This window comes from Brachionichthys hirsutus, chromosome 9 (assembly GCF_040956055.1).
Source record: "Brachionichthys hirsutus isolate HB-005 chromosome 9, CSIRO-AGI_Bhir_v1, whole genome shotgun sequence".
Taxonomy (NCBI): Eukaryota; Metazoa; Chordata; class Actinopteri; order Lophiiformes; family Brachionichthyidae; genus Brachionichthys; species Brachionichthys hirsutus.
In genome coordinates this window covers 9,659,773-9,686,301 of record NC_090905.1, presented here as the reverse complement: position 1 = coordinate 9,686,301, position 26,529 = coordinate 9,659,773, and the positions used below count along the sequence as shown (strand labels likewise).

Below are 26,529 nucleotides of genomic sequence, written 5' to 3'. Positions count from 1 at the left end.
CGGTTTAAAGTTTGATTTATCCTTAAGAAAACGTGGAGAAACAAGCTGCTCCCGCATTAAAATGAAACATTATGATGAATCAGCCGATAAAATGGTTTCTGACAACAGAAGAAAAGATCTGCACCAACCTTCCGTAAAGAGCTCGGCTACGAACAAAAAGAGCACAATGAGCTTCATCTTTGTCATTTTGACAACGTAAAACACTTAGTCCATAAAGGTCCCTTCATTAGTCTTGAATGGAGTAGTTACACTGTGCAAATGAAACACCGAGCAGAGTGCTGACGAAGCGTCGGCTCATGAGCAGGTCCAGTAGAAGCGGATGGTTTCACATTGCTCTGCAAATCCCCTTCAGCTCGTTATGCACGTCTTTGGATTTGTGTCACCTAATCGAAGGGAATAGCGGCATTTAAAAACGGGGCGGTGTTAAAATAAACACGGCATCTTCACCGTGCGTCCCACTGTAGTGCTGACGAGCACGTGCTGCTATGGGTTGGTGCCGATGTTTAAACTCTCTCGCCACGTCTGTCCGTAACAAACAAGCAACTTCAAATTACTGGATGTCAGAACTTGACCGGTTTGAGCACAGCAACCCGCGCACGATTCTTCAGCCGTTGCCCCCCCCGAAGGCTGCAGGGGGCAGTTTAAAAGAAGATAACGTCTTCCTTGTTAAGGTCTTCCGTCATCTTGTAGGGCGGCGTCACGCTGTGGCTCAGGCCTTGAACGTTTGCCTGGCCGTTTGGACTAACGACCTGCGGTTGGACGTGGCCCTGGAAATGGAGGGAGCCGGAGCCCTGCGAGTGGGGAGGGATGGCGGGAGGCTGCACGGGGGGCTGAGGATTAGCCTGTGCAAGGGGCATGGGGGGTTTCTGAACATTTGGAGGTTGGGAGGTGCTGATGGAGGTCGACTGGGTTTCTGGTCCAGCGCTGTCGGCACCAGGACTGAACTGATCTGTCAATAACATACAAAAAAAAAAGGTTTGTTCGAGACAAAGTAGTCACACAAAGAGATTCTAACAGTAACTGTGAAGTTAAGATGCCTGCATCATTAATCACCGTCAGGCTTGTGAAAGCAATAGGCGTTTCAACAGGGTGCGGCGGAACATGATGTTGGGCTTTAGAGGAACGTGATCGGTGGAGTCCGCTCTGCCCAGGCGGGGAATGTGTGTAACGTTTGAGTCTGTGAGAACCTGGTTCAATAACGCAGCCGGCCGAGACAGACGAGGACACTGGGTGTGTATGTGTGTACACTAGTGAACAGTCTGTGTGTGTGTGAACCGGTACCTGTATTGTGATGCAGGGGAGGAGGGGCTGACAGCTGGAGCTGCTGGTGGGGGCTGATGGAACGCTTGGCCTTGATGGAGTTGTCGTCTCGGGCGGACAGCTTCAACGGCAGCGTCTGCTTCATGTCCACCGAGGCTGTGAGAGAGAGAGAGATGGATCTGTAATTCATATGAAAAGGACCAGCCTTTGATGCATCAGGGGGCAGATCCAATGTCAATTCCAAATGTGCTGCTAATGAGCCACTTCGGGTCAGGCCTGTGTGGGACATTAGGAATGTGCGGCAATGACGGTGAGAATGAAAAACCCGATTAAAAATCAGCAGAGAAACATCAGGCAGTCCGCTCCCCTATGGAGTGAGAACTTAAAAGTTATTCCATGAACACCGGAAGCATTCAAAGACTGCTCCTGACCGTTCCCATCCTCACCTGAGCTGTCGGTGCGATGAGAGGCTTTGCCCATTCTGCCTCCTTTCCCTTTGCCGCTGCTGAAGGCGGCCAGCTTGGTGGGGATCTGCTGCTGCACCCCCACAGGCTTGTGTAGCTGGTTGGTGGTGCTGAAGAGATGAAGGGGCACCTCGGTCTTCAGCGGCAAGGTGGACGAGCTCGTCTCCCGCCGCACCGTCACCTCGGGACGCTCTTGATAGTCAGCAGGCGCAACGGACAGGCTGCCGCGCAGCAGGGGCTTCTGAGGCAGGGGCAGGTCGGAGGTGGCCAGGAGGAGCTCCCCATTCAGGCTGCCGGACAAAGGAGCCACCTGCAGGGGGAGAAGTGAGTCTTCTTCAGTCGGTGCAAACATAATCTTATAAGAGCTGCAAAGCAGCATTCAGGTTCACTAATAACAGCTTCCCCGCTGTAATGGCACACATTTGAGGTTTGATTCCATTTAGATCCGGAGATGCAGAACTTGTCATGTTTCAAGTACCGCTGTGGCATTAGACACACAATCTGTCGACGAGCAGGGTATTTAAAGGAACCAGAAACACACGCAGCTGTGTTCTGCTGAGCACAGTTTCGGCAGATCGGTTGAAGGCTTTTGATGCGTTCAAAGAGGCTCAGTGACGTTGTGCACACGCACAAACTGAGAAACATGAAACCCTCAACAGGCCCTGTGCACATGAAGGCGTGTCGAACAGCACAGGCAGGGCTGTCAGACAGGTAGGGGGGGGGGGGGGGGGATGACTCACATGACACCCGTTGATAAAAGACACTAACTGCTTTGTCCACTTAATTACTAGATTGAAGGAAAGATGATCTGCAGCTCGAGTCAGCGTTATCGGTGAGATCGGCCAGAAGGATTTCTGCAGGAATGGAGTGGTGTCGTGTTTGCCTTACACAGGCTATAAAAAGCAGCTTCTCACCGAGTCACGGTGACGCACACGAAGCGAGTCGGGTCCAACAACGCTGACCTGATGCTCCGAGGACAGGCTTCACAAGTTAAATGAAAGGGGCAAAATATCAAACACAACCACTAGAAGTTGTCGTTTTTTTGCAGCCGCATCTCGGTTCATAGGCATGAATGTGACCATGATTGGTCGATTGGCTTTCATGTGGCCCTACGACAAGCTGGCGACTTGTCCAGGGCGTGGCCCTGGCCTCCCACCACCTCAGCTGGGATGGGCTCCAGCTTCTCCTGCGCAACAAAGGACGAGCTGTTACCTAAAAGGAATAAACAATTGTAACTAAAAAGCTGAGTATTATCATGTAACTCCAAAGTTCTACACGACGGATAATTATTCTGAATACTTCCAGGGGCGATGGGAACACACGGTGACCGGTTTACAAGGTGTGTGTGGAGACGGCAGTAACATCAGAGCAAGACTCAAACAGATGCTGCATTGTTCCAGAGGAAGGTGGCCGGCGTTAAGCAGCAGCTTTCCAGGGCAGTAAAGCATGCAGACGCTGCAGACGCCGCAGAGCGCGAGCAGCTCTGACTGACGGCACATAAACAATTAGCACTGGCCGCCTTCCAAAGGCTGCTTCTTAATGACGGGCTTGGACCGGCTGATTACACAGCCAGGTTCCTCTCATCCTGCAAACTGCCTGGATACTCCCATATCATACTCATCTGCACTAACACTGCCCTTCGCCTTCTAGACGGTGCACACCGTGGGGGGGGGGGGGGGGGGGCTCACCAGGAGGCAATCCTTACATGCAGAATCAAACTCCTACATCACGCTACAGTCGGCTTCCTACAGAGGCTGGAAGATAACACACGAAACAGACGCTTCTCCAGGACATGCTACAACTAGCACCTCTCTTGCGCAAAAGCTCACTGATGTTGACACACACACGCACACACACACACACACACACATCATATGGTGATGAGTGTTGATGCTGGACGGGGGTGATTGATTGTCTGCTGATATCAGATTATTTCGGAGCCTGGAACAGATCCTGAGGTCACTGCCAACGAAAAGAGTGTTTGACGTTTTTAAATCAGCGCGTAAACAAACCACTTATATATTTCCCATCGGCACAGCCAAGAAAGTCCTGCAGGAGAGCCAACAGCACAGAACTGCACGAGAACAAAACAGGTAAACACATAATTTAGCCGATCTAAAACCAACGCAGGGTTCTTGTAATAAGGGGCTGAGATCTGACCCGACGCAGGTTTTACTATTTAAGTGAGGGCCTGTGTAATTACCAGATCCCAGCTGTACTCATCGCAGATTATGTCAGTTTAGCCAGCGGCTCCTACAAACAGCGGCTGTGGGTTTTCAGGAGTCCCTGTGAAGTGTTTTAAGTGCAGCCCACAGTCACGGGTCTCACTGCAGCCTGCAATGAGGCGATTAACGCAATGATTCACGATGCGAGTGAAGAGTCCAGGAGGGGGGGGGGCTGGTCGCAGCTTTAAAGGAAGGTTTGTGTGTCATTACTCTGTCAGACAGCAGAGATCACCAACAACTGCACACCGGTTCAGCCAGACACACAAGCTGGAGGTGTGGGAGTGAAGAAAGACTGACAGACAGACAGACAGACAGACGTGGCTTTTCTTTCTTTCTAACCACCTCCATTTTCATGCAACATATTATCATTGATTTTTCTGGTAATAACCGCAAACCTTTATATAATCAGTCGTTAATACTGAAACTATTAATCAATAGTTTGATGTGTGGGGCAGACGGTGTTAAACTACTCATCCCACCGTGACATTTCTACTCTAGCAGAGTCTGTACATTGTTGTACTGTTACACGTGGACTACTGCCACCAGACGCCCCCCCCCCCCCACCTCAATAGTCTTCCTCTTGATCTTCTTCTGGTGCTCGAGGCGCTCCTTTTCTTTCTCCACAGCCCTGGTGGACACCCGCAGCCTCTCCAGGTCCTGCTGGTACAGCTCCCTCTGGCTCTCCAGCTCCTTCCTCTCTTCTTCCAGATGCTCCTGCAACAAGAGGCAGCAATGTTTGTGAGGAATATTGATATTGAACTCCACAGACTGGAATCAAACGTGAACTGGTACACAAAGTTTCTAATACATTCAAGGAGAAAATCACAAATATCAAACAACAGAGGCATAAATCAACACATAAAACAGAGCTGTGATTCAGCTATATCCACATCCCTCGGGGGGGGGGGGGGGCGGGCAGAACACTTCACCTCCTGCCTGCTGCACTCCTCCTCCCGCTGTCGAAGCCTGGTTTCTGTGGTCTCAACTTGTAGGCGGTGCCTCTCCCGCTCCTTCTCCCAGCGCTGCTGCTCCTGCCTGTGCTGAGACTGCAGCTTGTGGAAGCTGGCCAGCTCCTCTCTCTGCAGGGCCAGAGTCCTCTGCTTCTCCTGCTCCAGGAGCACGTTCCCTCTGTGGCGACCAGGCAGGGAGGCCCGCTGGAGCTCAATGTGGCTATCCCACTGTGCTATGATGGCCTGGAGATGGAGACAGAAGACAAACCACACCAGGGCATGAAGGACTTTAGTAATAATAAAATATTTATCTGCTATTAAAGAGCATACACAAACAGCAGATAAATATTGGAATATAACACGTTTCAGTGGCATTACCTGCAGACTATAGAGCCTTTGGGAGAGCATCAGTACTCTGTCAAAGAACTAGCACAGAGACACGGGAAAGATTAGGACAAATAAACACCAACATCACCAAAACAATCAGATCAGGAAACATCTCATGGTTGCAGCTTTTCAGTGCAGTCAAGTCTATGAATCTATCAAGTCCAGCAGCGAGTGTGACACAAGTTTACCTGAGCCTCAGGGAAGGAGTTGGACCAGATGCGGTTCCATCTGTCGGGAGGGGAGCAGCTCTCATCACCCTGAGCAACAACAGAAGAAATAGCCTCACTATTCATCATTAGACTGTAAACAGACGAAACCGTGGTGAAAGCAACGATCCCTCCGTTCGCTGTGGCCTCATTGGCTGCCAAAGAAAAACACAGCAGCTGCTGCAGCGACCATTTATATAAGGTAGTAACCGGACCCGTTAGTGGACAATATTGTTGTTATTAAATAATAAAAGTAAAGCCCATCACTATAATGGTGGGTTTTTTAATGTTTTACTTTTGCACGACATTCAGTGTCGGGAAGAAAGAGAAACTATTACAATAAAAGGGGCATGTTCAAAAGGGTCTCCTCCAGACGACCTCCTGATGACCAGGACTCCCTGGAAGGTCAATCAATGACCAAGTTGTTTCTTAAAGGCTTGATCCATTTACAAGCAAATGAAGAGACCCAGCGATGATCTAGTCATGACTATTTACAGGAAACAAGTGTGACTCATCTCAAGATATACTGTGTGTGTGCGTATAAATATATATATGTGTGTGTGTGTGTGTTTGTGAGAGATTGGAGCCCCTACCGTCTGTTCCAGGGTGTGGCTGCCACAGAGGACTTTGAGCTGAGGGTCAGAACTGGCTCTCTGGCTTCTTTCTCTGTTTCTGGACTCACCAGAACAATTCTTCACGCTCCCATCTGGCACACAAACACACACAACAAGAATTAAAATCAGACAGATAAATAACAACAATTACAAACATTGCTTTTTGTCTCAATGAGAAAACAAACAAACACACAAATTCGAAAAATAATAAACCATATTCAGAGAATGCACTTTTTATTCATTTATTTATTAATTGCATTCGAGGGGACATAGAAGGCAGACGCCTTCAGGGCATGGACAGCGCTGGACTCACTCTTACTGAGGATGGTGAGGCTACTGTCATAGCCCCCAAATGTATCTGCTCGTCTGGGCAAAAAGCTGTTCCCTTCCTCCTGCTGTGGCACGAGAGCCCCCTCCCTCACGCCGGATAGCAGCAGGTTCTGGAGGTTCTCCGCTGAGGACAGAGAGAAAGAAAAGCTGAATTAATATGCGAGGGAACCGTGGCAAATGCTTCCAGAACATAAAGATCCAATCTGTGTGTAAAACGTACATGATTGCACGAGCATGTCGCCAGACACACATCTGCATCTAAATCAGATACCCTTACCTTCAGTGATGGCTCCTTTGAGCAGGGTCTCCCCCTGCTGGAGGTCTGGAGTGTCGCCTCGGAGTAGAAGTCTGCTGCGCGACGCCGTCTCTTCTGGACCCGCAGCAGAATCCACAAAGTCTGCAAACAGCTGCAGCTTCTCAGTGAGAGCTTGGGTGATCACTGCATCCTTCTGGCTCAGCCGCTCTACAGGTGGAAAGATGAATACGAATAAGAGACAATTTATTTCCTTGGACAATGGTTCAATAGATTTTGTTCTTTTCTTTAATGATTGCTTTATCAACAATTACCTTGAAATTCTTTGAATCTGAAAGCGTGTGCCTCTTCCTCCTCACTGAATAGAGTCTCTTCTGTGTGAGGACAACTAACATATGACAGGACAGAAGCCATTGCGGGAGGACAGGCAGGGAAAGCATCAAGACATTTTTACCTAAACCCATCTTTTAGTAAAAACCAGAAGTATATTTCCTCTGTGTGAATGCATCTACCTCTCAACAGCTTGCCGTATGTGTGTGATCCAAGCGTTCCGCTCCTCCTTGGAGGCGGTGTGGATCTCATACATCTCTGGCTCATTGGAGGAGGCACATATAAGAAACATCGCTTTCTCCTCATGGGCCACCTCCCTTACAATTAGCTTCTGAAGAGAGATCACTGATGGCTTGTTGTCCTGAGTCGAAGCAGGAAGAAAAAAGATGAAGTTAATGAAATGTGATGAATGATAAATTACAGTATTGCTAGCATCTCACTATAATACTCAGGTACTCCTCCATGATACAGCCTTAGTGCCAAATGCACAGAAACAAAACAACACTCACCACTGTGGCAAATGCATATCTCTGATCTTTTTCTTGTAGTAACAGCAATACATCTGATAGGAGGACTGCAAGAATATCTAGAAGCGCAGATCACAACTTTAGATGATGACGCGTAAGAGTACATCTTGATTTATCATGCTATGCTACCTTTGAGCCTGCCAGACGCAGCCTTCCAGTTGACCGTGCCTTCGTGTAGGAGCCGCCTCCTGCCGTGCGCCAGGTCCTCCCTGCGAAACACTCGGCCATCTTTAATTTTTCCCAGTCCCTTCGGCTCCATCCTGTTGTGTATGTCTCTGAGTCGAGAGGTTTTCTCGTGGAGATTAACCAGCGTGTCAACCCGAACGATGGTGTCTTTAATCAGACCCAGTGACCGGGTCAGCTCCTCGTGTTCCTCTGTACCAGCTAGAGAGAGAGAGATCACCAGTTATTCCAAAGATGCACCAAATTCAACTACGACGAATGGTCAGAAAACATGACTGCAAAAGGCGCCACCTTCAGCGTTGTGTAGAATGCGCTCCACAAGCACCGGGTACTTGGTGATGCGTTGTGTCACCAACAGGATACATGCAGTCACTCCTAACCGCCGCACAATGGAAAGGTTGTTGATTTTCTAAATGAAAAGCAAGCAAATCAATGATTTTAACATTCAGCAGCTTGGCTGTGGCTTTTACTGCACTTCAGACATAAATGAGAAGGCGTCTCACCCGTATGGTGTTCTGGAACTTTTTGTTGCTTTGTAGCTGTTCTTTGTAGTAGTTGACAGCCTCAATGTGATGACTGCAGAAATCCCCATAGCAGTCTTTCATCCTTTCACCTATTTCACCAGAGAACTGGACAGCAAAGAAAGCACATGTGACATATGTACTTACTTTCTTACATACTTTCAAGAACTCAACTTTGGGTATTTCTGTACATGCGTCTCCAGATACGATCCCTACCTGAGCAATAAGAATGTCCGCCACTCCGTTGATGGTGTAGTTTCTTTCACTGGGCCCGTCGAGGCTTTCTCTCCGCCGCTCTTTGAGACGAGACAGGAAATGCGTGTGAAGCTCAAGGAGGTTCTCCAGCTGGGGAAACAGACAGTCCAGCCTGCCCGAGTCCATCTGGAGGTTCTCCTTCAACTCCCGAAGGTACACGTTTAGCATTATCTTCAGTGTTCGCACATGGTGCATCTCCGTCTGCATCAGTTCTGTACAATGGCATAAAGTCACAGGTTTGTTCCGGCGATTAAAGCACATTATATAACACAAAGTAAAGTTATGACAGGAATCACAATGTTTGCTTCATAATTCGCTGTTTTTTCTTTGCACATACACCGACTAAAGACAAAATATTCTTAAAATGTAAGGTCTTTCCTGGCCCCAAACAGAACCACATGAAATCTTATAAATTGCATTAAATGTCTCGAGGCCAATTTTGTATTACTATTCAGCAGTACTTTGTGGTATATTATGAAATATATAGAAACATTTCCATTTTGATATTTCATGCATAGAACTTCTTTAAACCAAAATGTTGCCACACATTCAATTTTGCCTGCGAGTCTAGCAACAGTAAATTTTGATGAGAAATGATTGCATGGCATCCATGGCAAAGACGAACGTCTGAGGAAAAGAAGGAGGCTGCAGTTCTAAGAAGATTTCTGTATGTATCGGATCAGTGACATAACGTGAATCCATGTGGACAGATTGCTGACTTACTGGACAGGATCCACACCTACCATAAATCACATCCTGTCGCTTCACCGTTTCTTTAGAATGTTTCTTTACGTGCTGCTGGTCAACTGCCAAACTCCATGATTCCACCTCCAGGTCTTGGGCATCAGACTCCAGATCAGCCTTCAGTGCCACATAGTGAGCATCTGACGAGAAAGCATTAAATGCTATAACACATGACTCTCTGTGTGTGCGAAAAGCCATGTCTTCCGAGATGACAGAATAAAAGCGTGTGGACTACAACAAGAACAAGCAGTCGGTGTGTCTAACATACACGGATCTAGTTGTTGAATCAAATTCAGGGTGAGATGATGCTTAATCTCTTGTTGCGTTCATAATAAACTTAGGCCTTGGAGAGGATTTTATTGAGAATCCCTTTCTGTTCAGAAACGTCATCATATTGCTTATGTGTGCATGCATGAGAAACTGAAAGCTTCGAGTCAGACCAAAAATGCTTCTCAAGGCAAAGGCCAAGATTTATTTATTCTCTTAGTCAAAATACATCGAAACAATCAGATGCTGATTTGCAGCTGATCCTGAGTCGACTCACCTTCAACAATGATGGACTCGGTGTTGGGTGGAGCAAGGGAAATGGCGTCTTCATTGCAACGTTTGGAGCGGACAGCATCCGTCTCATCCATCTCCCCTGGGAGGGATCTGAAGGTCGACACCCAGAGGTCAAAGCAGACCCAGACACAACTTAATGTCAGCAGCCTCTAGTTACCTAAATTAATCACAGGTCTGTAACAACGTCAGCAAATCGGACATAAAAGCTGCTCATTGACATCCTCCCTTTGCCTTTATCTCTCTCTCCCATTCCCTTCCCTTCTCTCGACACACCATTATATTGAAAGACAAGTTGCATTGATGTTTCGACTATAAACATTCACATTACGGCAGCGTACATGAAAGAGCATTTCAACAACAAGCAAACTTACAATATCCAACATAAATATGCAGCAGATTCTGATACCATGGAAATAATTTGCTGTTGGTGTCTGGAACTAAATGTGACTGACTTGGGCACTAAACTACCACCAGTGGGGGGCTGAGTCCCGTCTAGCTAGCAGAGATGCTCACCCCGAGCTGTTGTGGGGACAGAAGTTGTGTCCAACGTTGGAGTCGAGGGCAGCAGTGGAGTTGGCGGTGAGGGAAGAAGTCGGCTGAGTTCTAGGTCCCCTCTGACTAATGGTCATGCCTGGGGTGCCGAAAAACCCAGAGTGGCCATCCAGGGTCTGTGAAGAGGCTGGATCCGACTGCTCTCTGTCCTGGTCTTTTACAGCTGAGGAGGAGAGACAGATAAACAGTGGGAATGAATGGAAGCACTGGAGGACTGTGATGGACATCGTCCAAAGGAGACGGTGAATGAAGAGGAGGGAGGAAGATGTTTTCTTGTCTCCTGTTTGACTCAATATTCGTATGTTTTAGCCAATAACAAGACCGAGACTAGAAAAGCACTCAGAGAGCGCAGACCTCCACCGAGCACCTCGGACTCCCTATATTCTATAAAATAATGGTCCTGCGTTTATTTTATCGACATTTTTAGATTCCTTAACCATGAAAAAAAACGTAACGATTGGATTCACATTCCATAAACATTGGTCAATAATCAACCGAGATATCGAAGCTTTTTGAAGCTCCATTTACCAGGATCTATTCTGAATCCTTACCAAAATGTAATCATCGGTTTCAGAAAGCATTGCAAACATTTCCTGAAAATGCCATCAAGATCCGTCAGTAACATTTTGAGTTATGTTGCTAAGATACAGACAAAAACATAACCTCCTTGGTGGAGGAAATAAGAATAATCAGCAGATCAGGTTGCAGCTCATAAATACTGTGACACCAATACATTTTCAAGTTAAAAAAAAAATCCCCAATGAAGCAAAGAACGGTGTGGATGAAGGATTTAGTTTAGCAATCCTGCAGAATCCTCTGGAGGCCCCGCTGGATCAGGCAATGCCTTTACCCAGCTTTCTTTAAATGTACTGATTTACACATTTTACTAACATGTAGACGCCAAACCACCGCCCCCTGTGCCTTAACACACCGCCCATACTTCAACTAGCGAGCAAAGCAGGGTTCAGAAGGGATGCCCATTCTACATACCAAAGTTAGGGGATCCTGATGGGCCCGTCCTCGGTAGAGAATCTCTCTGTGTGGAGAAAATCAAGAAAGTGAATGGTTTCTCAGAGCCATCCGGAGCGACAGGTTAGAAACTGTCGAAAAGTGAAGCCCTTGCTGTCCTTTTCTTTACAGAACCAGAGTACTCACTTACCAACCAACTCTTAAGAGTACACAGAGGAAGGTTACTTTCAGTCAAACTGCTTTAAATCCCTGGCATGAAAGCACAGCTGTCCCTGCCAAAAAAGTATTTATGCTCAAGGTGCTGCTGTAGGTTCACATGGAGGCTTTGTAGTAAATTATTACTGCGTTTGTTTTGTTGTGCTCCTTCTCCAAAAGCAACTACAGAACATACAGTGGGGGGAAAAAGTAGCCACCAATGGTGCAAGGTGTCCCATTTAAAAAGATGAGAGGGCAGTAATTTTCAGCATCGGTACACTTCAACTGTGAGAGACAGAACGTGGAAAAGAAAATCAGAGAAACTACATTGTATGATTTTTTAATAATTTATTTGTAAATTATTGCGTAAAATAAGTAAGATGAATTCTGGCCCTCACAGACCTGTTACTTCTTCTTTAACCCTCCTGTTGACCTTGGGGTCAAATAATGCAGTAAAATACCTTGACACATACGAGTATAAATTGTTCCCGAGCTCGTAAGTCAATTTGCTCGTATGTCAAATACATTTTTCTCATATAAAATAACTGAAAACAATTTAATCCGTTCCGGGCATCTAAAAAACCCAGAATCAACGCCAATAACAACGGAATAAAAATAATACAGATACACACACACACAAAATGATATAATAAATGATATACAGTATTACTGTAATATAAAATGTCGTTTTATTATGAGTTTTACGTTTGAGACAGCTGGTAGCGCGAGGAGGGAGGGATCGAGAGTTGGGCGGTACATAACTCCTTATATAGTAATTGTACCTTACGTAAACTTAGACATCATAGTTACTCCTTTGAAAGGCTTTGTGTTTTTGATAGCATCCTTCTGTTTGAGGATCGTCGTCATACGTTTTTTCTTCTCACCACTCGCTTTCTTTGGACCCATCAAAGACAATGCTTTGTGCAAGAATAAAGAATATTCACAGATACAGCGAAAATCACTGAACGAGCTAGCTAGCTGATGTAGCGTCAGCATCTGGAAATACTCCTGGCAGGTTTGCTCGTATGTCGAAGTATTAGTGTACCGGCAGTTCTTTTTTTTACTTCCTCTCTCTCTCTCTCTCTCTCTCTCTCTCTCTCTCTCTCTCTCTCTCTCTCTCTCTCTCTCTCTCTCTCTCTCTCTCTCTATATATATATATATATATATGTGTACGTGTGTGTAACCCATGGTTATTTTATACACATACACATAAATAAAATACTCCTGGATTCTGGTTTAATGTACTTTTCTGTTACTGATTCCATGTCTGACCATGTACACATGTAGTATACTTTATCTATACATGAAACGCAGTCAAGCAACTGAAGTTTTCTGATGGCCCAATGGAGTGTTTACCTTCTTTTTGGTGCTGGTGCACTCCCCGAGCAGAGACTTGCAGCTCTTATGAACGTTCACAGCACAATCTGAAAAACAGCACGACAGGAACACCGGTCAGCGTCGAGCTACATACAGCGTACATTGGTCATAGACGCAACAGTAATGGCTTTTGTTTTGAATGTGCATGGAAGCTATGACACAGTAATCCACGTTTGAAATTTCAAAACCAGTCCAACAACGGACGGGGGCGGGATAGGAAGGAAGCGGTGATTAAAACAACGCTTTGCGATGGTCATGAAACAAAAGGCCTGGAGTTCTTTCAGCTGCCAGCATCGACAATCATCCACCCACATGCGATGTAGTATTTGAGCAGTGAAAGGATCAGTTCTGTTGCCGTGACGCCGGCTCAGCGGTAACTCTGACTTCTGATTGTTCGCGTATACAAAACAAAAGGCAGTCGGCTGGAGCTCCCAGTTTCTCAGTTTCACCCTTTTCCCCTGTATGGAAAACAAAGCAGCTGCACAGGTTGAGAGGGAATGACTGACTTAACCTGTTTAGCACAGAGACAGCTCGGGGTTGTTTTGGAAAAGCGTACCGCCGGCCATAAGTTCCCCCTTCCCCGTGTTATACTGAGGAACTGGAAAGAGAAAACTGCAGCGAAACAAAACAATGGCGTCTTCGAGCCTGGATACATGCTGTATAAGGTAAACAACCAAAGCCGTTCCAGAGGGAGCAGGCCGGTTAAACAAATTAACTCATTACTATGCAAAGTCTGGCTGAAACCTGGCTGACATGGACGAGAAGCAGATGATCTTCACTGCAAAACAAAGTATGAGACAGAGACAGACAGAAATAAATGTAGTTATTAGATCTATTTCTATTTTGAAGAGGTTTTTCTCCATTTCATTCTCACTGTATAGCACCTTGATAAAAGCAGCACTCCTGGGAACAACTGAGTTTAACCTATACTAGAAACTTCACCTGAGTTCTGTGCAGCTTGTTCCTCTTTTGTGTGATGGTACAATGACAAATTAAATACTAGCAGTCCAGAAAAGCCACAAAGCAGTTCATGCACAAAAAAAAAAAGAAGGCATGCTTGTGAAAGGAGGAGCAATAAAGAAGAGCTCCACAAATCAAAACTACCGCCCGGCTTTAAAGTTTAGATTAGATTAGATTAGGAACAAGTATCACTTGTACTACATTATTTCATACATGACCTTTGACCCCACTCCTCTGCTAATAAATAAACAATTGTTGATGGAGCAGAAGAAAAAGAGAAGAGAAACTGGCTCCTGAATAATCTTCAGTAGTGCTGCTGTGACCTTCTTTGACTTGGATCAAACTATGTTTCCTTCTGGACCAGTATAAGCCCACAGATTCCCAGTATTGGCCCAGCACTGCACAGTTGGCCAAAAACAACAACGTGAAGCACAAGCAACACTTTTTTCAGAAACGAATGCATCTGCTCTGGGAACAGATGATTATTTTACCATGAGAAGAGATAAAGGTCAGCAGACTCGTTAGCTGTCACGATGAAAGACAGCAAGGAGAATTTTCCACGTCACTGCAAAATACCACTCTCCTCCAGCCTGGCTGTTTATAGACATAACGTAAAAAAATACACAACATTACTTCGGTGCCTGTTAAACCTGCAATACTTCAACAAAACCCAAACTCATTGACTGGGCGGGGCTCGACAGGAATAGATAAGTGTAACAACATCGCTACAAGTTATCACCAAGGAAACGAAAAGCAACCAATTCTTGTTTAGAAAGGTCTAGGGATGACTGCACTCGAAAATGATTGCTTAGGAAAGACAAAAGACGAGGAAGTGCAGTTTGTTTTCTGTGAGCTGACGTCAGCGTTTATCAGCAGATCGTGCAGCTCAAGCACGGAGCTCCTCCGCTAAGGTTTAGTCACCTGGTCGTGTCAGCAGAACCACGGGACAGTCTGCCCCATCAAATCCACCAGCACAACCAGAACATGCCGACCGGTGACGACCCCATCGCAGAAGAAGTACGCCTGCGATGTACAGTTCAGTGCGTTACTCAATAGACTGGAAATGCAAACTGGACCAAGCTGCCATGGGAAGCGGAAAAAACAAAAAAGAACAACAAATGGGGCAAATAAAACCCTGCGTTCACCCATGAGCGACTCTTAATCTGGAGAGAGAATGTGTTATCTTACGGGATGAGACTGTGATCCACACGACTCCTGATAACGAAAGGGTGAGTTCTTCCAGGGAAACATTAACTCTACAGGACACTTGAAAGTTGTCTTATCATTAACTTAAAAAAAAGCCTTTAAACTTGGTCAAATTCAAGACCGTGGGGAAGGAATTGTGAGATATATTTCCTACAGCACGCAGGTTTTTAGATGGTGTAACAGTTTTGCCACAATAGAAGCAGCCAAACGGACCTAGCCTAACTCTTAAATGGCATAAAATAGAAAAATAAACACAAGAAAAAAGCCTTGTCATACATTTACGCTGCATTTGTTATGGAGCATTCCCCAAATAATAACAAAAAAAAGTAAATGCACAAACATGGAGACATGAAAAATGTTGGTAAAAAGTAAAAACACATATATCACCGCAGGCTAAATTAAAAGCTTATGATTAAGAACAAGGTTATCATGTTTACATGCTTTTGTGTTATTCAGTTTAATAATGAATGTGTGGAGTATTTAACGTGCACGCTTCCTATAGGCCATACATGAGGTGAGACTAACTGAGAACCCAACATGTACATGTTGCAAGTGTTTTGCAGCTCCGTGGGTGGAACCGCACCGTGCACTGCTGCAAAGAAGGAGACATTGTGAGGCATCACAAGTTCACCACATTATTTCCTCCATTATGAATAAGGCTACTGATTATTCTAAATATCGTGAAAATGCTGTCCTATCTGTCCCTGGGTGTGAATGGTGCAGCTATTCCACCTGTCTTGTCTTACATTATACACACAGGGGGGTGAGGCAGCATCCAGATGTGTGCAGCAGAGGTAGACCACAACCTGATTATCATAAACAGAAGCAAAGTGACGGTTTGGCAGTTTTCTATAGGAAACAGTGATTCAACACATCCGTCTACACGAGTCATGTTTGTCACTGATGATAAAGAATCAGCTCTGCAGAATACATCAAAAGCAGAACATTACTGGGCCTCAGTTCAGTACCAATTCAAACAGTTTTGAAATCTTTTCAGCCTAAGCTCTAATTAACAGATCTATTTAAAGAGGCTTAAACAAAGTCGTCACGTCATACTTTACGAATTTCACACGAATGTCATGCAGAAGTAACATCAGCTAATTAGTGAACTCCATTGAAAGACACATGCGAAAGACTTTTTGTCAAACATCTCAATGTTTCGTGTGATAATCAACATCACACAGATTGTAATAATGGATCAATACATATTGGAAAAACAAACCCACAAATAGTTCTGTTCTACACAAATAGTGATGATCTCAGGTCCTCGCATCAGATAATCATCATCCCCGGGGCAAACTCTGAAGCAGACAGCAAACAGGAACAGAACTGGAGCGAGAGGAGTCGCCTATTCTGAGTTAAAACATCTCTTATTCACACGATCAGCAGAGGAGGATGTGCTCAGACCCAAATCAATTCTGCACGTTCAAGTGACAGCAAAGGAGCCTAAAATAAACCTGGAGTCAGGCTGGGAAGGTAAATCCCTGATGCAGTGGGCTTGTTATGCACTATTAGCACCATGTGACTCAGACAGGGGGGGGGGGGGGAAGCAGAGATTACACCGACGCCACTTCACACCACAAGCTACCCCGGACGCTGCGGTTTAGCTAGCGGTCACCTGTTGAACGTAAAGTCTGCAGCTAGCATCAAAGAGCCGATGAAAGGGAGGTCCGCCATCAGAGCCAGATCATCAACGACGTGCATTCCGCTGCGTGCGTGTTTAAACTAGCTACCGCTGTCACTCTACGCTAATTCAAGCTAAGCGCTCACCAAACTAAACTTGTGGGGTTTTTTTTTTTTTTTTTTTTTAAATCGATGCTGTTGCGGGACAGGCTAACGCGTTAGCGTTAAGAGGCTAATAGTTAGCGTGATTTCATTTGGGTAACTTCGTAAAACAACAACAACAAAAATAGCGTTGAATACATTTCACAAGTCGATTCCATTTTTTTAAGTCAAAGACACAACACGTCTTCAGAGGTAAAATGCAAGGAGCTGACTGTGGTTAGCGTTTAGCTTCCGAGCTAACTATCGGTCAGGATGCCCAGTTATCCACCTGATCCCATCTGAAGCCGTCGCTACTGCTGCTACTTACCGCTCCGACAAAGACCCGGGTCCCGCTGAAATAACCCTAACGACCTGGATATGTGGCCGGGGCCGCCCCAGTTGCTTTGATAAACCAGCCCGGCTGTCGTTGAACTCAAAAGCACAAAGTATCCCGCATCGTTGTCCTGCTCTCCTCTCAGTGGGAACAATCTGGCGCAGGAAGGACGCATTCCACGCACAGGCTGAATCCCCGCGGGGCTCGGCCGGAGTTAAAGGGACACGCGCCTGTTTGCTCGTGCGTGTTTGTTTACGTAACGAACAACAAATGCAAAAAAAAATCAAAAAATAAGAACCTATAACTTTATCGGGGGGGGTATGGATGTGTTATTGCGGTCTAATAGAAGCAGCACTGTCTGCATCGCTGCATGTGTCGTGTCCTGTGACTCCTGAAAGATGCCAGAACAACTTTGTTTAATAAGAACACTATTAAAAAATAATCATACCATTTATCCCATCCTGACAGACCACAGGAGTTATACGTGTTGCTGCTTTTACGTGAATAATATAAGGTTCACACAGTCTGACTTCTTGGTCAGAGTCCCCCCCCCCCCCCTGAATGCTGCTCACAAACTGTTCTCCGTGTCGTTCATTCGGTATTTCAGGCTTATCTACTGACCTGCAGGCTGATGGGAATATGATAAGAACAGTAGAAATGAGATGAAATGTCCTGCACAGGTCTAGTTCATGAATGGATAGACAAAGCAGTGAGTGGATCAAGGCAAAAATATTTCATCTAATGCACAAAATATCATGGAGTATTTTAAGCCAGATGAGGAGAGTTAAGGCGTGTTGCACATTCACATAAACAACAGTCAGGATGGTGCTAATACGTCAGATAACAAATCTAAACAAGTGGGATGAGTTGTGCAAGACTGCAGTAAAGACACATCGTGAAAAGAGTAAGAAGTGAACGTTGTGTCAAAATGAGGGTGTAACTGTCATTTCTTTGACTATGACCGATTGTGAAATATTGTGACACAATACCATCAAGTCAGAAATATTCACCAATTACAGCTAAAAAAAAAAAAACTCTTTCCTCAGTAGTGACTGAACGTGTCAGTCTGTGTGTGGCTCTGTTTACTTGAGTGATCATGCGTGCAGCATAGACATAAATAGACATGCGCTCGTGTGTGAGTGCAGCACCTGTGCACAAGTAAGTCAGGCCAACAACAGACGTGGGTGTGTTACTCACTCGTGCACTGCAGGCCATGCTTTTTCTGCAGGGTCTTGCTGCACAGTGAGCAGGTGGCACAACTGGAGAAAGAGCCCGGCACCAGATGATGCCTTTTGCTGCTGCTGCTGTTGTTGCCACATATTTTTTCTTTTGTCTCCTTTTCTTTTTGCTGAACTTTTTCTCTGTTCTTACCCTGAAGAGAAACAAGGAAAGAAAGAAAAAAGCACATACAGAAGTGGGTATTTTATTCAAATCTGGATGTTCTCTTTTAGGCAGATGCGGAACAACGGTGTCAGAGGCAGGTATATGGTTTGGTTAGGTATGGTTCTCATCAGCATGCAAACCAGTGAAATGGGGTTTGGCCTTTATAGTATTTAAACAGGGCAGTGAGTGAGCCTATAGTTGATTTATAACATTGCATGTTGTGGAATCTGTCTGTAAGAGTCTACCTTATCTTTATTGAAGGAGCCGGTCATTCTGTTCCTCAGAGAGCTGAGAGTTCTTTTCACCTTGGTGCCTTTCTCCGCCTTCCCTGTACAATCGTCTTCATCTTCATTCCTGTTCAAAAAGGCAGAGCATGAAATATGGCAAAATAAAAAAGAAAGGAAATTCAGTTGGCAACCTTCAATGTATAATAAATGTATATTTGTTTCAAGAAAGGAAAGTGTTTTGTCTCGATGACGGGAAACAGTGATTCTTCTTTTAACACTTGTACTGATGAAAGAAGAAAAATAAGCCTCATTACTTCAGAACCAAAAGCAGATATGATTTATCTGGTAATTTAGACTTTGACAAAGTGCTGTAATAGACTGCTAATGAGATGCAACCAATTACCAAGCATGCATTTCTGTTGAAAAGCTTACTTTCACATAGCTGTGAGCGTCTCTTCAGCTCTAGTAGTATGGCGACGGTGATCAGGACAGAACTTACTGATTAGAGAGGAACTCGTACCACGTGACGTTTTGTGACACTTTGGTGACTGATCTGTTCGTCTGCTTCGCTCTGTGCACAAACCAAACCAAACTGTTTCACTTTGGAGACTCAACAGGAAAACAGGCCACAAAAATAAAGGCAAATTACAACAATATCATTTTTATCACAGCAAATGTAAATAATATGGATTAAATACAGAAAAATAAATGTTGGTCAGAAGTACACTTTTAAAAATGGCGAGGTCAATGTCAACTAAAGATTTTGTTGCATGTATAATCAAGTGATTTCACAGAGCCTGTCCAAGGATGATGGCTGAGTACTAGGGTAAATGCACGCACACACACACACACACACACACACACACACACACACACATGCAATGCTGTGATTCTCCTTCCTGCCACATTCAGACTTGGGTAATACTCTGAGGACTGTGATGGCGTTTGAGCAGTGAAACAAGCAGACCTCCCTCTCCTGTTTACTTACCCATGGTACAACTTTACCATCAGCCTAAGACAAACAGGAAAATGAGATGGGGCAGAGAGGAGAGGAGAGGAGAGGAGCTGCATCCACGGAGTCACCGAAGCACACACATACTTTACACACACACTAAGGGGCCATCTAAGGAGCTGTGGGAGATGACCATGGGAGGAGGAGAATGAGGAGGTTGCATGCATATGGCATGGAGCAGAAATGTCAGGAGGGAATTGGGAAAGCCCCTTTGCTAGAGAGGAGCTGGACGGATGTGGCGTAACAATCTCCGGCTACAGAAGAGAATGTGAACTATTGCACTGAAAAGCTGCAGCTATCATTTTCCCGACATTTTCCTGCAGCGAACAGAACCAGAGGAGTGTCATTTGGCTCTCGCAAGCGTCACTAAACCTTCGCTGCCAGTCGGGCCGAAGCAGCCTCTGGAAAGAACAGACATCCCCCCCACAAACTGCCAGTCATAACTGGACCGTGCCTCCAACCTAAGCTCGGTAATTGGCGACGGTGTAGACTTACATGTGGATCTGCGCCTCTGTAGACTCTAGGCTTTCTTCAGGGCTTAACTCCTCTGCTGTAGAAGAGAAAGTCCACAAGCTCGACTATAAATAATCAGATGCATGCTAAACACAACCTACCATGCAGTCTGCATGAACAAAAGCTCAGCCCCACCTCCCGCTCCTTGTGCGGCCTGTTTGGATGTCTGCACAATTTGTGAAATGCGTGTGGCACGGGAACATTCGTCGGTAGCGAGGATCTCTGAGCAGGAGCACAGATGCTTTCCGGGCACACCACCAGCCTGAAAGCAATGAAGAATAAACACACTTATAGATGAGGTATACATCCCCGCTCCCTAATACACCGCTGAAATACTTACAGGAAGTTATATTCACTAAAGCAGACCAGAATGTAATTTATAGCCGCCTTATTATTAGCACATTCCTTCCTACAGACAGGGCGGGGAAGAACTAAGTCCTACTGTTGGGATTTTTCTCGAGATATCAGATTGCGTTAGCATTGCTTCATTACCGTCCTCGTGACCCTGGACTCGTCTCCAGGACCTGCTGCATGCTGCTGAATGGACTCGAAGAGATTAGTCTGTCCCTCGTCATCGTCATCGTCTTCTCTCTCTCCATCGCTGTCCATGGCTGTGGTGTCTAGGCTCAGTCTGGCAGCAAAGCAGAGCAACATTCGAGCTATAGACACTCTGCGACCTGTGTATATTTTTGTTTTGTGACGTTTTCTGTTAAATGTTTTGTTGCACTTTTCAAGTTCCCACCCCAAGGCAGCGGTGACTTCATGATATTCACTTCCACGCATGAATTCTGAGAGACGCTAAACCAAAGAACTGAAGTCCACTTATCAAGTAGAAACGGAACATTCTTGAGATACGGCTCATCAGTCAAGCACAGTTTGTTTTAAAGTATATTATCTTAGAAACATGCACTCCCCCCCCCCCCCCCCCCATTTATCCTTATCCACCCACCTTACCTCCTTCCCAGGTTAATGGGGGACACAGGGACACCCCAGCTGTGCCTGCGAGACGTTGACATGGATCTGACCAGAATGGGAAAGCTGTCCAGGTTTGGATCTCCAACCAATTCCCTCATGGGCTGCTCCTTCATCTCCTCTGACGGTGTTACGTCTTGTGCTGTGTCCATCGTTCCCAGTAGCTCATTTAGATTAATAGTCAGACTAAGCCCTACTGCCGGGCCCGAAGAGTCGACGCCGTCAGTGATCCAACCTGGCAACAAGTTAGGGCTAATCTGAGTGACCACAAAGCTGTGACGGGGCTCCTCCAGAGGACGGCTACAGTGAGGAGGTGGTGCATTGACCTGAGCCGGGTTTGTGGATGTGGAAGTCAGCACAGGTTGGTAGATGCAGGACCTATCTGCATTTAGGGACATCTGTAGGCCACTTAGGGGTTTGGTTTCTGGGCTTGTAGTCTCTAATGGAATTTGTGAAACTATTAACCCTCCTTCCAGGTCTTTAAAGTACTCGGAGTCTTTGAGAGGAGACAGGTCCTCCAGGCTGCTGCTCCGCTCAACACAGGGGCTGTCGTAGTCACTGGCTACTGACCAAGTATCCTGCAGCAGCAAAGGGGAGCCAGGATTGTTATATATGTTTTTAAATGACGGGAGAGAGAAGGAAAAGGCTAGCGACGAGAGGAGACAAACAAAAACATCAGCTGCGATCCAAAAATGTAACTTTGGATCGCTTTGGATGTAACTCGAAAAGATGAAAGGTCAAAGGATTCTGCTGTTCCAGTTCATTGTCAGGATATGCAAGTTTCAGAGCCAAATTGTAACGCAAGACACTTAATACTTTGAAGAACTTTTGATGATTGTTCCCATGGTGTCAGTAAATAAAATGTCAGGATCAGCAAGGTTATTCTTGTGGGAATCGTGTCCATCAATAGTTATATTTAGATTTAATCTGAACCTGAAAAGACTGACAGACATGCTGGTTAAAAAAGACAAAGAAATAAGAACATTTAGATGCACATTAAGGATGTAAGGCATTACCTGGTTTTTGTCTGTACTACTAAAGAAGATATCTTCAGCAACAGAGTCAGGGGACAGTGAGGACGGAGATCCAATCTCACTGTGAGCATGAGGCTGGGGACTGAGGTGGACACTGGGCTGGTTACATGGCTTGCACTCTGATGCTGAAAGATAAAGGATGTGATGTTTGTGAATTAGAAACTGTTCCTGAAAATGACGTCTCTAGTGCTTTACGGAAAACACCAGGATTGCAGTCTGGCTGAAGGAAACTTTGTCTCCCACTGAAAGCTCTTTTACGTTTCCACTGCATAAACAGATTCCTTAATTCACACAATACCACAAACCACCGCCACCACTGCTTAGCGAGCCAACAGTAGTCTCCAGAGCCGGAGATTATTCCCTCGCAACTCTGCAGTTCTCACAAGTTCCTGCTTGCAAGTACTGCATATGCATCATAAAGGAAATCCACAGTGTTAAGGCAAAGACGGAGTTCAAATTAATCCAGCGTCATTCTAAAATTATTTTGTATTAAAAAAATACTGTTAAGACTATTAAGGAGGGTCCTCACTGTCACTGAATTGATGAATCCAAATTGTACGTAGTTTATGAGTGTGTGCGTGAATGGTTGTCTGTCTCTGTGTGACCCCGTGGTGCGCTGGCAACACGTCCGAAGTGTACCCCGCCTCTCGCCCATAGCAAGCTGGGATAGGCTCCAGCAACTCCTGTGACCAGCAAAGCGGGAAAAAGTGGAAAGACAACGGGAAGATGGATGGATTTCCGATGCCTCCAGCACCCGACATGTTTTATCTTAATTTAGATTTTTAGAAATGTGACAGAGGTTATAAGTATAGGTTTTCTGGCCTATAAAACATAAATGCTCCGATCAGATATTTGTTAAACACAAAAGGAATGATCAATAATTAACATGATGAGAATGCTGAATATTGTTATAGTGGACAAAATAGTTCCTATTCGTGCATGACAACAGTTAGAGTAGGTTGTGTGATTACTTCATTGTTATGGGTTGATGTTGGGCTGTAAATGATTTGATAAAAAATTTAGTTGAATCCAGATATGCGGTCTTGACAACTTCAGTTCACCTGATTTCACAGAATGGATCGGGCTTAAAAAGCTCTTTGAACCAAAACTCTGACCTGGTGATGAATGCTCGGGTCTTGAAAACGAGATGCTTCATCCTAAGGAGTTATCCCGATAATATCCTGAAATAAACTCCCAGATAATTCTGTTTATAGAAACCTGTTAGTGACTGTTTGAAGATTGGCTCACACATCTTGTTTTGGTGTGTATGTAGGAGAGCTCAGGTTCTGTTGCACGGTGAGATGAAATGCAGACAGGCCACACAAGTCCTGCACCATGTCCTACTATAAACCAGTAGCAGAGAGAAGGTCTCACATAAACACACAGACAGACACGCCATACATCTATTTTCTATATTACTAAATCACTGCCTGAGGCTGCAGGGATGGCAGCCCCCCCGGAGGGGGGGATCTGTTCACATCCAAATCCCATCATGCTGTAATCTCTAACACTGAGTACAGACCTGCAGCCGCTGCTTGATGCCGTCATAGCACCGCTGTAGCCTTTTATGGTTGGCCTCCTGTATCTGCTATAGCATCTTGTAAGGATGAAACATCGGTGTGTGTAGGTGTGTGTGTGTGTGTGTGTGTGTAAAACTGTTGCCTGACTGATAGATCACCAAACCTTTCTGAGACGTCATGGTTTAATAGTTCACGCTTCATAGCACACTGTATTTTATCTTGTTTATGAAACTTTCTCTTTTCCCTTTGAACTTCTTTGGGTGTCGCTGCTGATGAGGACACACCGTGTCTTTGCATCTTGGAGGCGAGATGCGTTCAAAGTTCAAACATAAAAGCTCTTTTACACAGAGATTAAAACCTCCTTGATAAAATTTTCATTTCAGGGCTGCGTTATTCATATTTTTGAAACTTTTGTGAATATAAATTGCATGTAGTTACGTTTATATGCGTTAGTTTTAACCTTGTTTGGTTGTGTTGCTTCCTGTCTTTGCCGGGATACTGCTGTAGAGGAGATCTTAAATGTTAAATAAAGTGATGTGAAATAGCTAATATAATAATAATAATAAAAAAAGACCACCTGTGATGATTGAGGTTGTATTTCCGCCTCTACTCTTTGTTTACCAGCAGGATTACACTCACAAAAAAGCACGAGAGATTTTAGTGAATCAGAAAAATATAATACTAGTATCATAATAATAATATAGCAAGGTATGACATTATTTAACATTGTATTTGACTTCTTGATGAATAATCCGTGGCTCCTGATGGAAACAATGGGGTAGGGTATCCGTGAGTGGGAAATTTGGTGCAGATCAAAATGAAACTCCACCAGATTTTGAAATCAGCTGTTCCAGTAACCCAAAACAGTAGTTTCAGATCTATAAATAAGGAGAAGGATGCAGTCACCCCAGTTGTTGTTGTTGTTATTTTGTTGGGCTTTTGTAACATTGGAAACAATGTGACAAGAAGGGAATGCCCTGGCCCCGTGTTCACCACATTCATGACAATCACAAGAGGAAGTCCGGCCTCACATGATACGGTCAGCTGAAGAACCGTACACCGTACATTAACAAACCACAAACACAACAGTCGCACACACATAGTCACGAAAAATGCAACAAGTGACCGACAACGTTTGGATTCGGATTCAGATCACATTCAGAACCTGATGATTCCCGAACTGGGCTACTAGTATGTAAATGTGTCGTCTGACTGAGTGCCACTGCAATCTGAGTGTCTATCTGTTGTCTTTTGATGAGAGTGTGTGTGTGTGTGTGTGGGCAGGTGGAAAGAGAGCACAGAGGCTTTCAGATCTGAGGTAGGAACACACATCAAAACAACTGTCATCTCACGGAGCCTGTTTGATCCGACGTTCATCTGAGCCCCGTTTCAAAGCTCGGAGGCAAGAGATGCTTCAGCCAGATTAAAATGGAAGAAACTGCCAGTCTCAACAGATCATCGTATTTTTCTATGAGAGCTGCATGGGAAAAGATAACACGAGTAAGCTAAGAGCGAGACAAATAAGTTGTTGCCTTGGTCATCCCTGCTTGTCCAGAATCAATCAAATCACGGCAGCGCCGCATCAAACATCTTAAAAGAATGACCCTTAATTTATGCCGCATATGATGCAGTGACAGCTCTATAATCAGCAAATGGATGATCTCAGGACGAAGAGCTACCGGTTTCTTAGTGACGACACACGTGTGGTGGCATCTGTATAATCTCACGATCCTTAAATGAAGCAGGGATAATAATGACTCACTGAGGTTTGCACCGAACTCATCTCACACACTGCAAAATGTCACACAACACAAACCCCGATTCAGGTCTCAGACAGTCCTCAACGTCTGCTGGACGACATCCTCGTGCACTCGTCTTCCTCCTCTTTGAACTGTCCACACAACCACCTGACATGATGTAAAGGTCCCACCGTACCTCTCTTGAAGGACCATCTCTTCATCCAGAGTTTAGAGAAGGAGGGCCAAGAGTGGTTCAGAGGAGAACCCGCCATGCCAGCAGCACCAGCCAGAACCGGTCACCTCATTCACTTACAGCCGGTGAGAGAAAGAAGGGGGAGAAAAACTGAGCAGGGGGAGAGGAGGGACGGGGGGAGGGGAGAGAGAGAGAGAGAGAGACTGGCTAAGGATTTCTTCCTCAACGGAGAGAAGAGCAGGGGAGCATAAAAGATGACAGCAGGTAGAGACAGATGAGGAAAAAGAGTGGAAGTTGAGGGTTTTTTTTGGGTAGAAAGAAAGTCAGCAGCTAATATATCATCAAAGAATTGAAATAGATGTGTCCATAAGGCCTGTCTCAATGGTTGCAGGCTGCCGTTGTTTTCAGGAAATGATGCAGAGACAGAAAACGAGAAGAAAGACTGTGCAATGAAAGGACTGTGTAGAGAGAGAGAGATGCCAAACGAGGTTGCGCACCCACCTATCGCTGTTTATGCACTGTGTGAATCATAGAGGCAACCACATCCTCTGAAATAAAGTGCTTTTAAAATGCTGCTCAGAGGAACCGAGAATACAGGCACTAACCGCTGCAGCGACCATGCAGGTGCACAGCCTGGCAGCGGCTACCGGCGTGGTGCTTTCAATTTGCAAGTGTAACTCCGGATGAGTGTCAAGTCCAGCTCGCTGCACATCAAGTGGAAAAGTCTCCGCACTTTCCCACAGACAGGGCATGGATGAAAAGCACCGAA

General features: G+C 45.2%; 1 protein-coding gene across 1 annotated transcript; it reads right to left on the bottom strand.

Moving 5' to 3' along the window:
• Nucleotides 1-25,842, bottom strand: arhgef18b (rho/rac guanine nucleotide exchange factor (GEF) 18b). The gene is made up of 31 exons (XM_068743353.1): nt 25,764-25,842; nt 22,291-22,433; nt 21,257-21,852; nt 20,795-20,933; nt 20,438-20,564; nt 20,285-20,339; nt 19,277-19,348; nt 18,796-18,904; nt 18,365-18,539; nt 12,883-12,950; nt 11,353-11,398; nt 10,324-10,525; nt 9,794-9,900; nt 9,249-9,389; nt 8,467-8,717; nt 8,233-8,358; nt 8,021-8,138; nt 7,676-7,930; nt 7,529-7,605; nt 7,202-7,380; nt 7,004-7,077; nt 6,714-6,899; nt 6,420-6,560; nt 6,086-6,198; nt 5,475-5,543; nt 5,278-5,325; nt 4,879-5,142; nt 4,514-4,663; nt 1,707-2,034; nt 1,282-1,416; nt 1-949 (listed from the first exon to the last, which is right to left on the bottom strand). The coding sequence occupies exons 1-31, from the start codon at nt 25,837-25,839 to the stop codon at nt 642-644; spliced, it is 4,878 nt and encodes a 1,625-aa protein (XP_068599454.1). The 5' UTR covers nt 25,840-25,842; the 3' UTR covers nt 1-641.
• Nucleotides 25,843-26,529: the final 687 nt, after the last annotated feature.

Bases quoted from the DNA above. Each gene is read 5' to 3' on its own strand.
- arhgef18b (XM_068743353.1), bottom strand. From the start codon at position 25,839: ATGGCGGGTTCTCCTCTGAACCACTCTTGGCCCTCCTTCTCTAAACTC. The intron at 20,565-20,794 runs GTAATGAAGCAA...CATTGCTTTCAG, and splicing joins AGTCCAGGGTCACGAGGACG to GCTGGTGGTGTGCCCGGAAA. The intron at 7,606-7,675 runs GTAGCATAGCAT...CTGCGCTTCTAG, and splicing joins TGCGTCTGGCAGGCTCAAAG to ATATTCTTGCAGTCCTCCTA.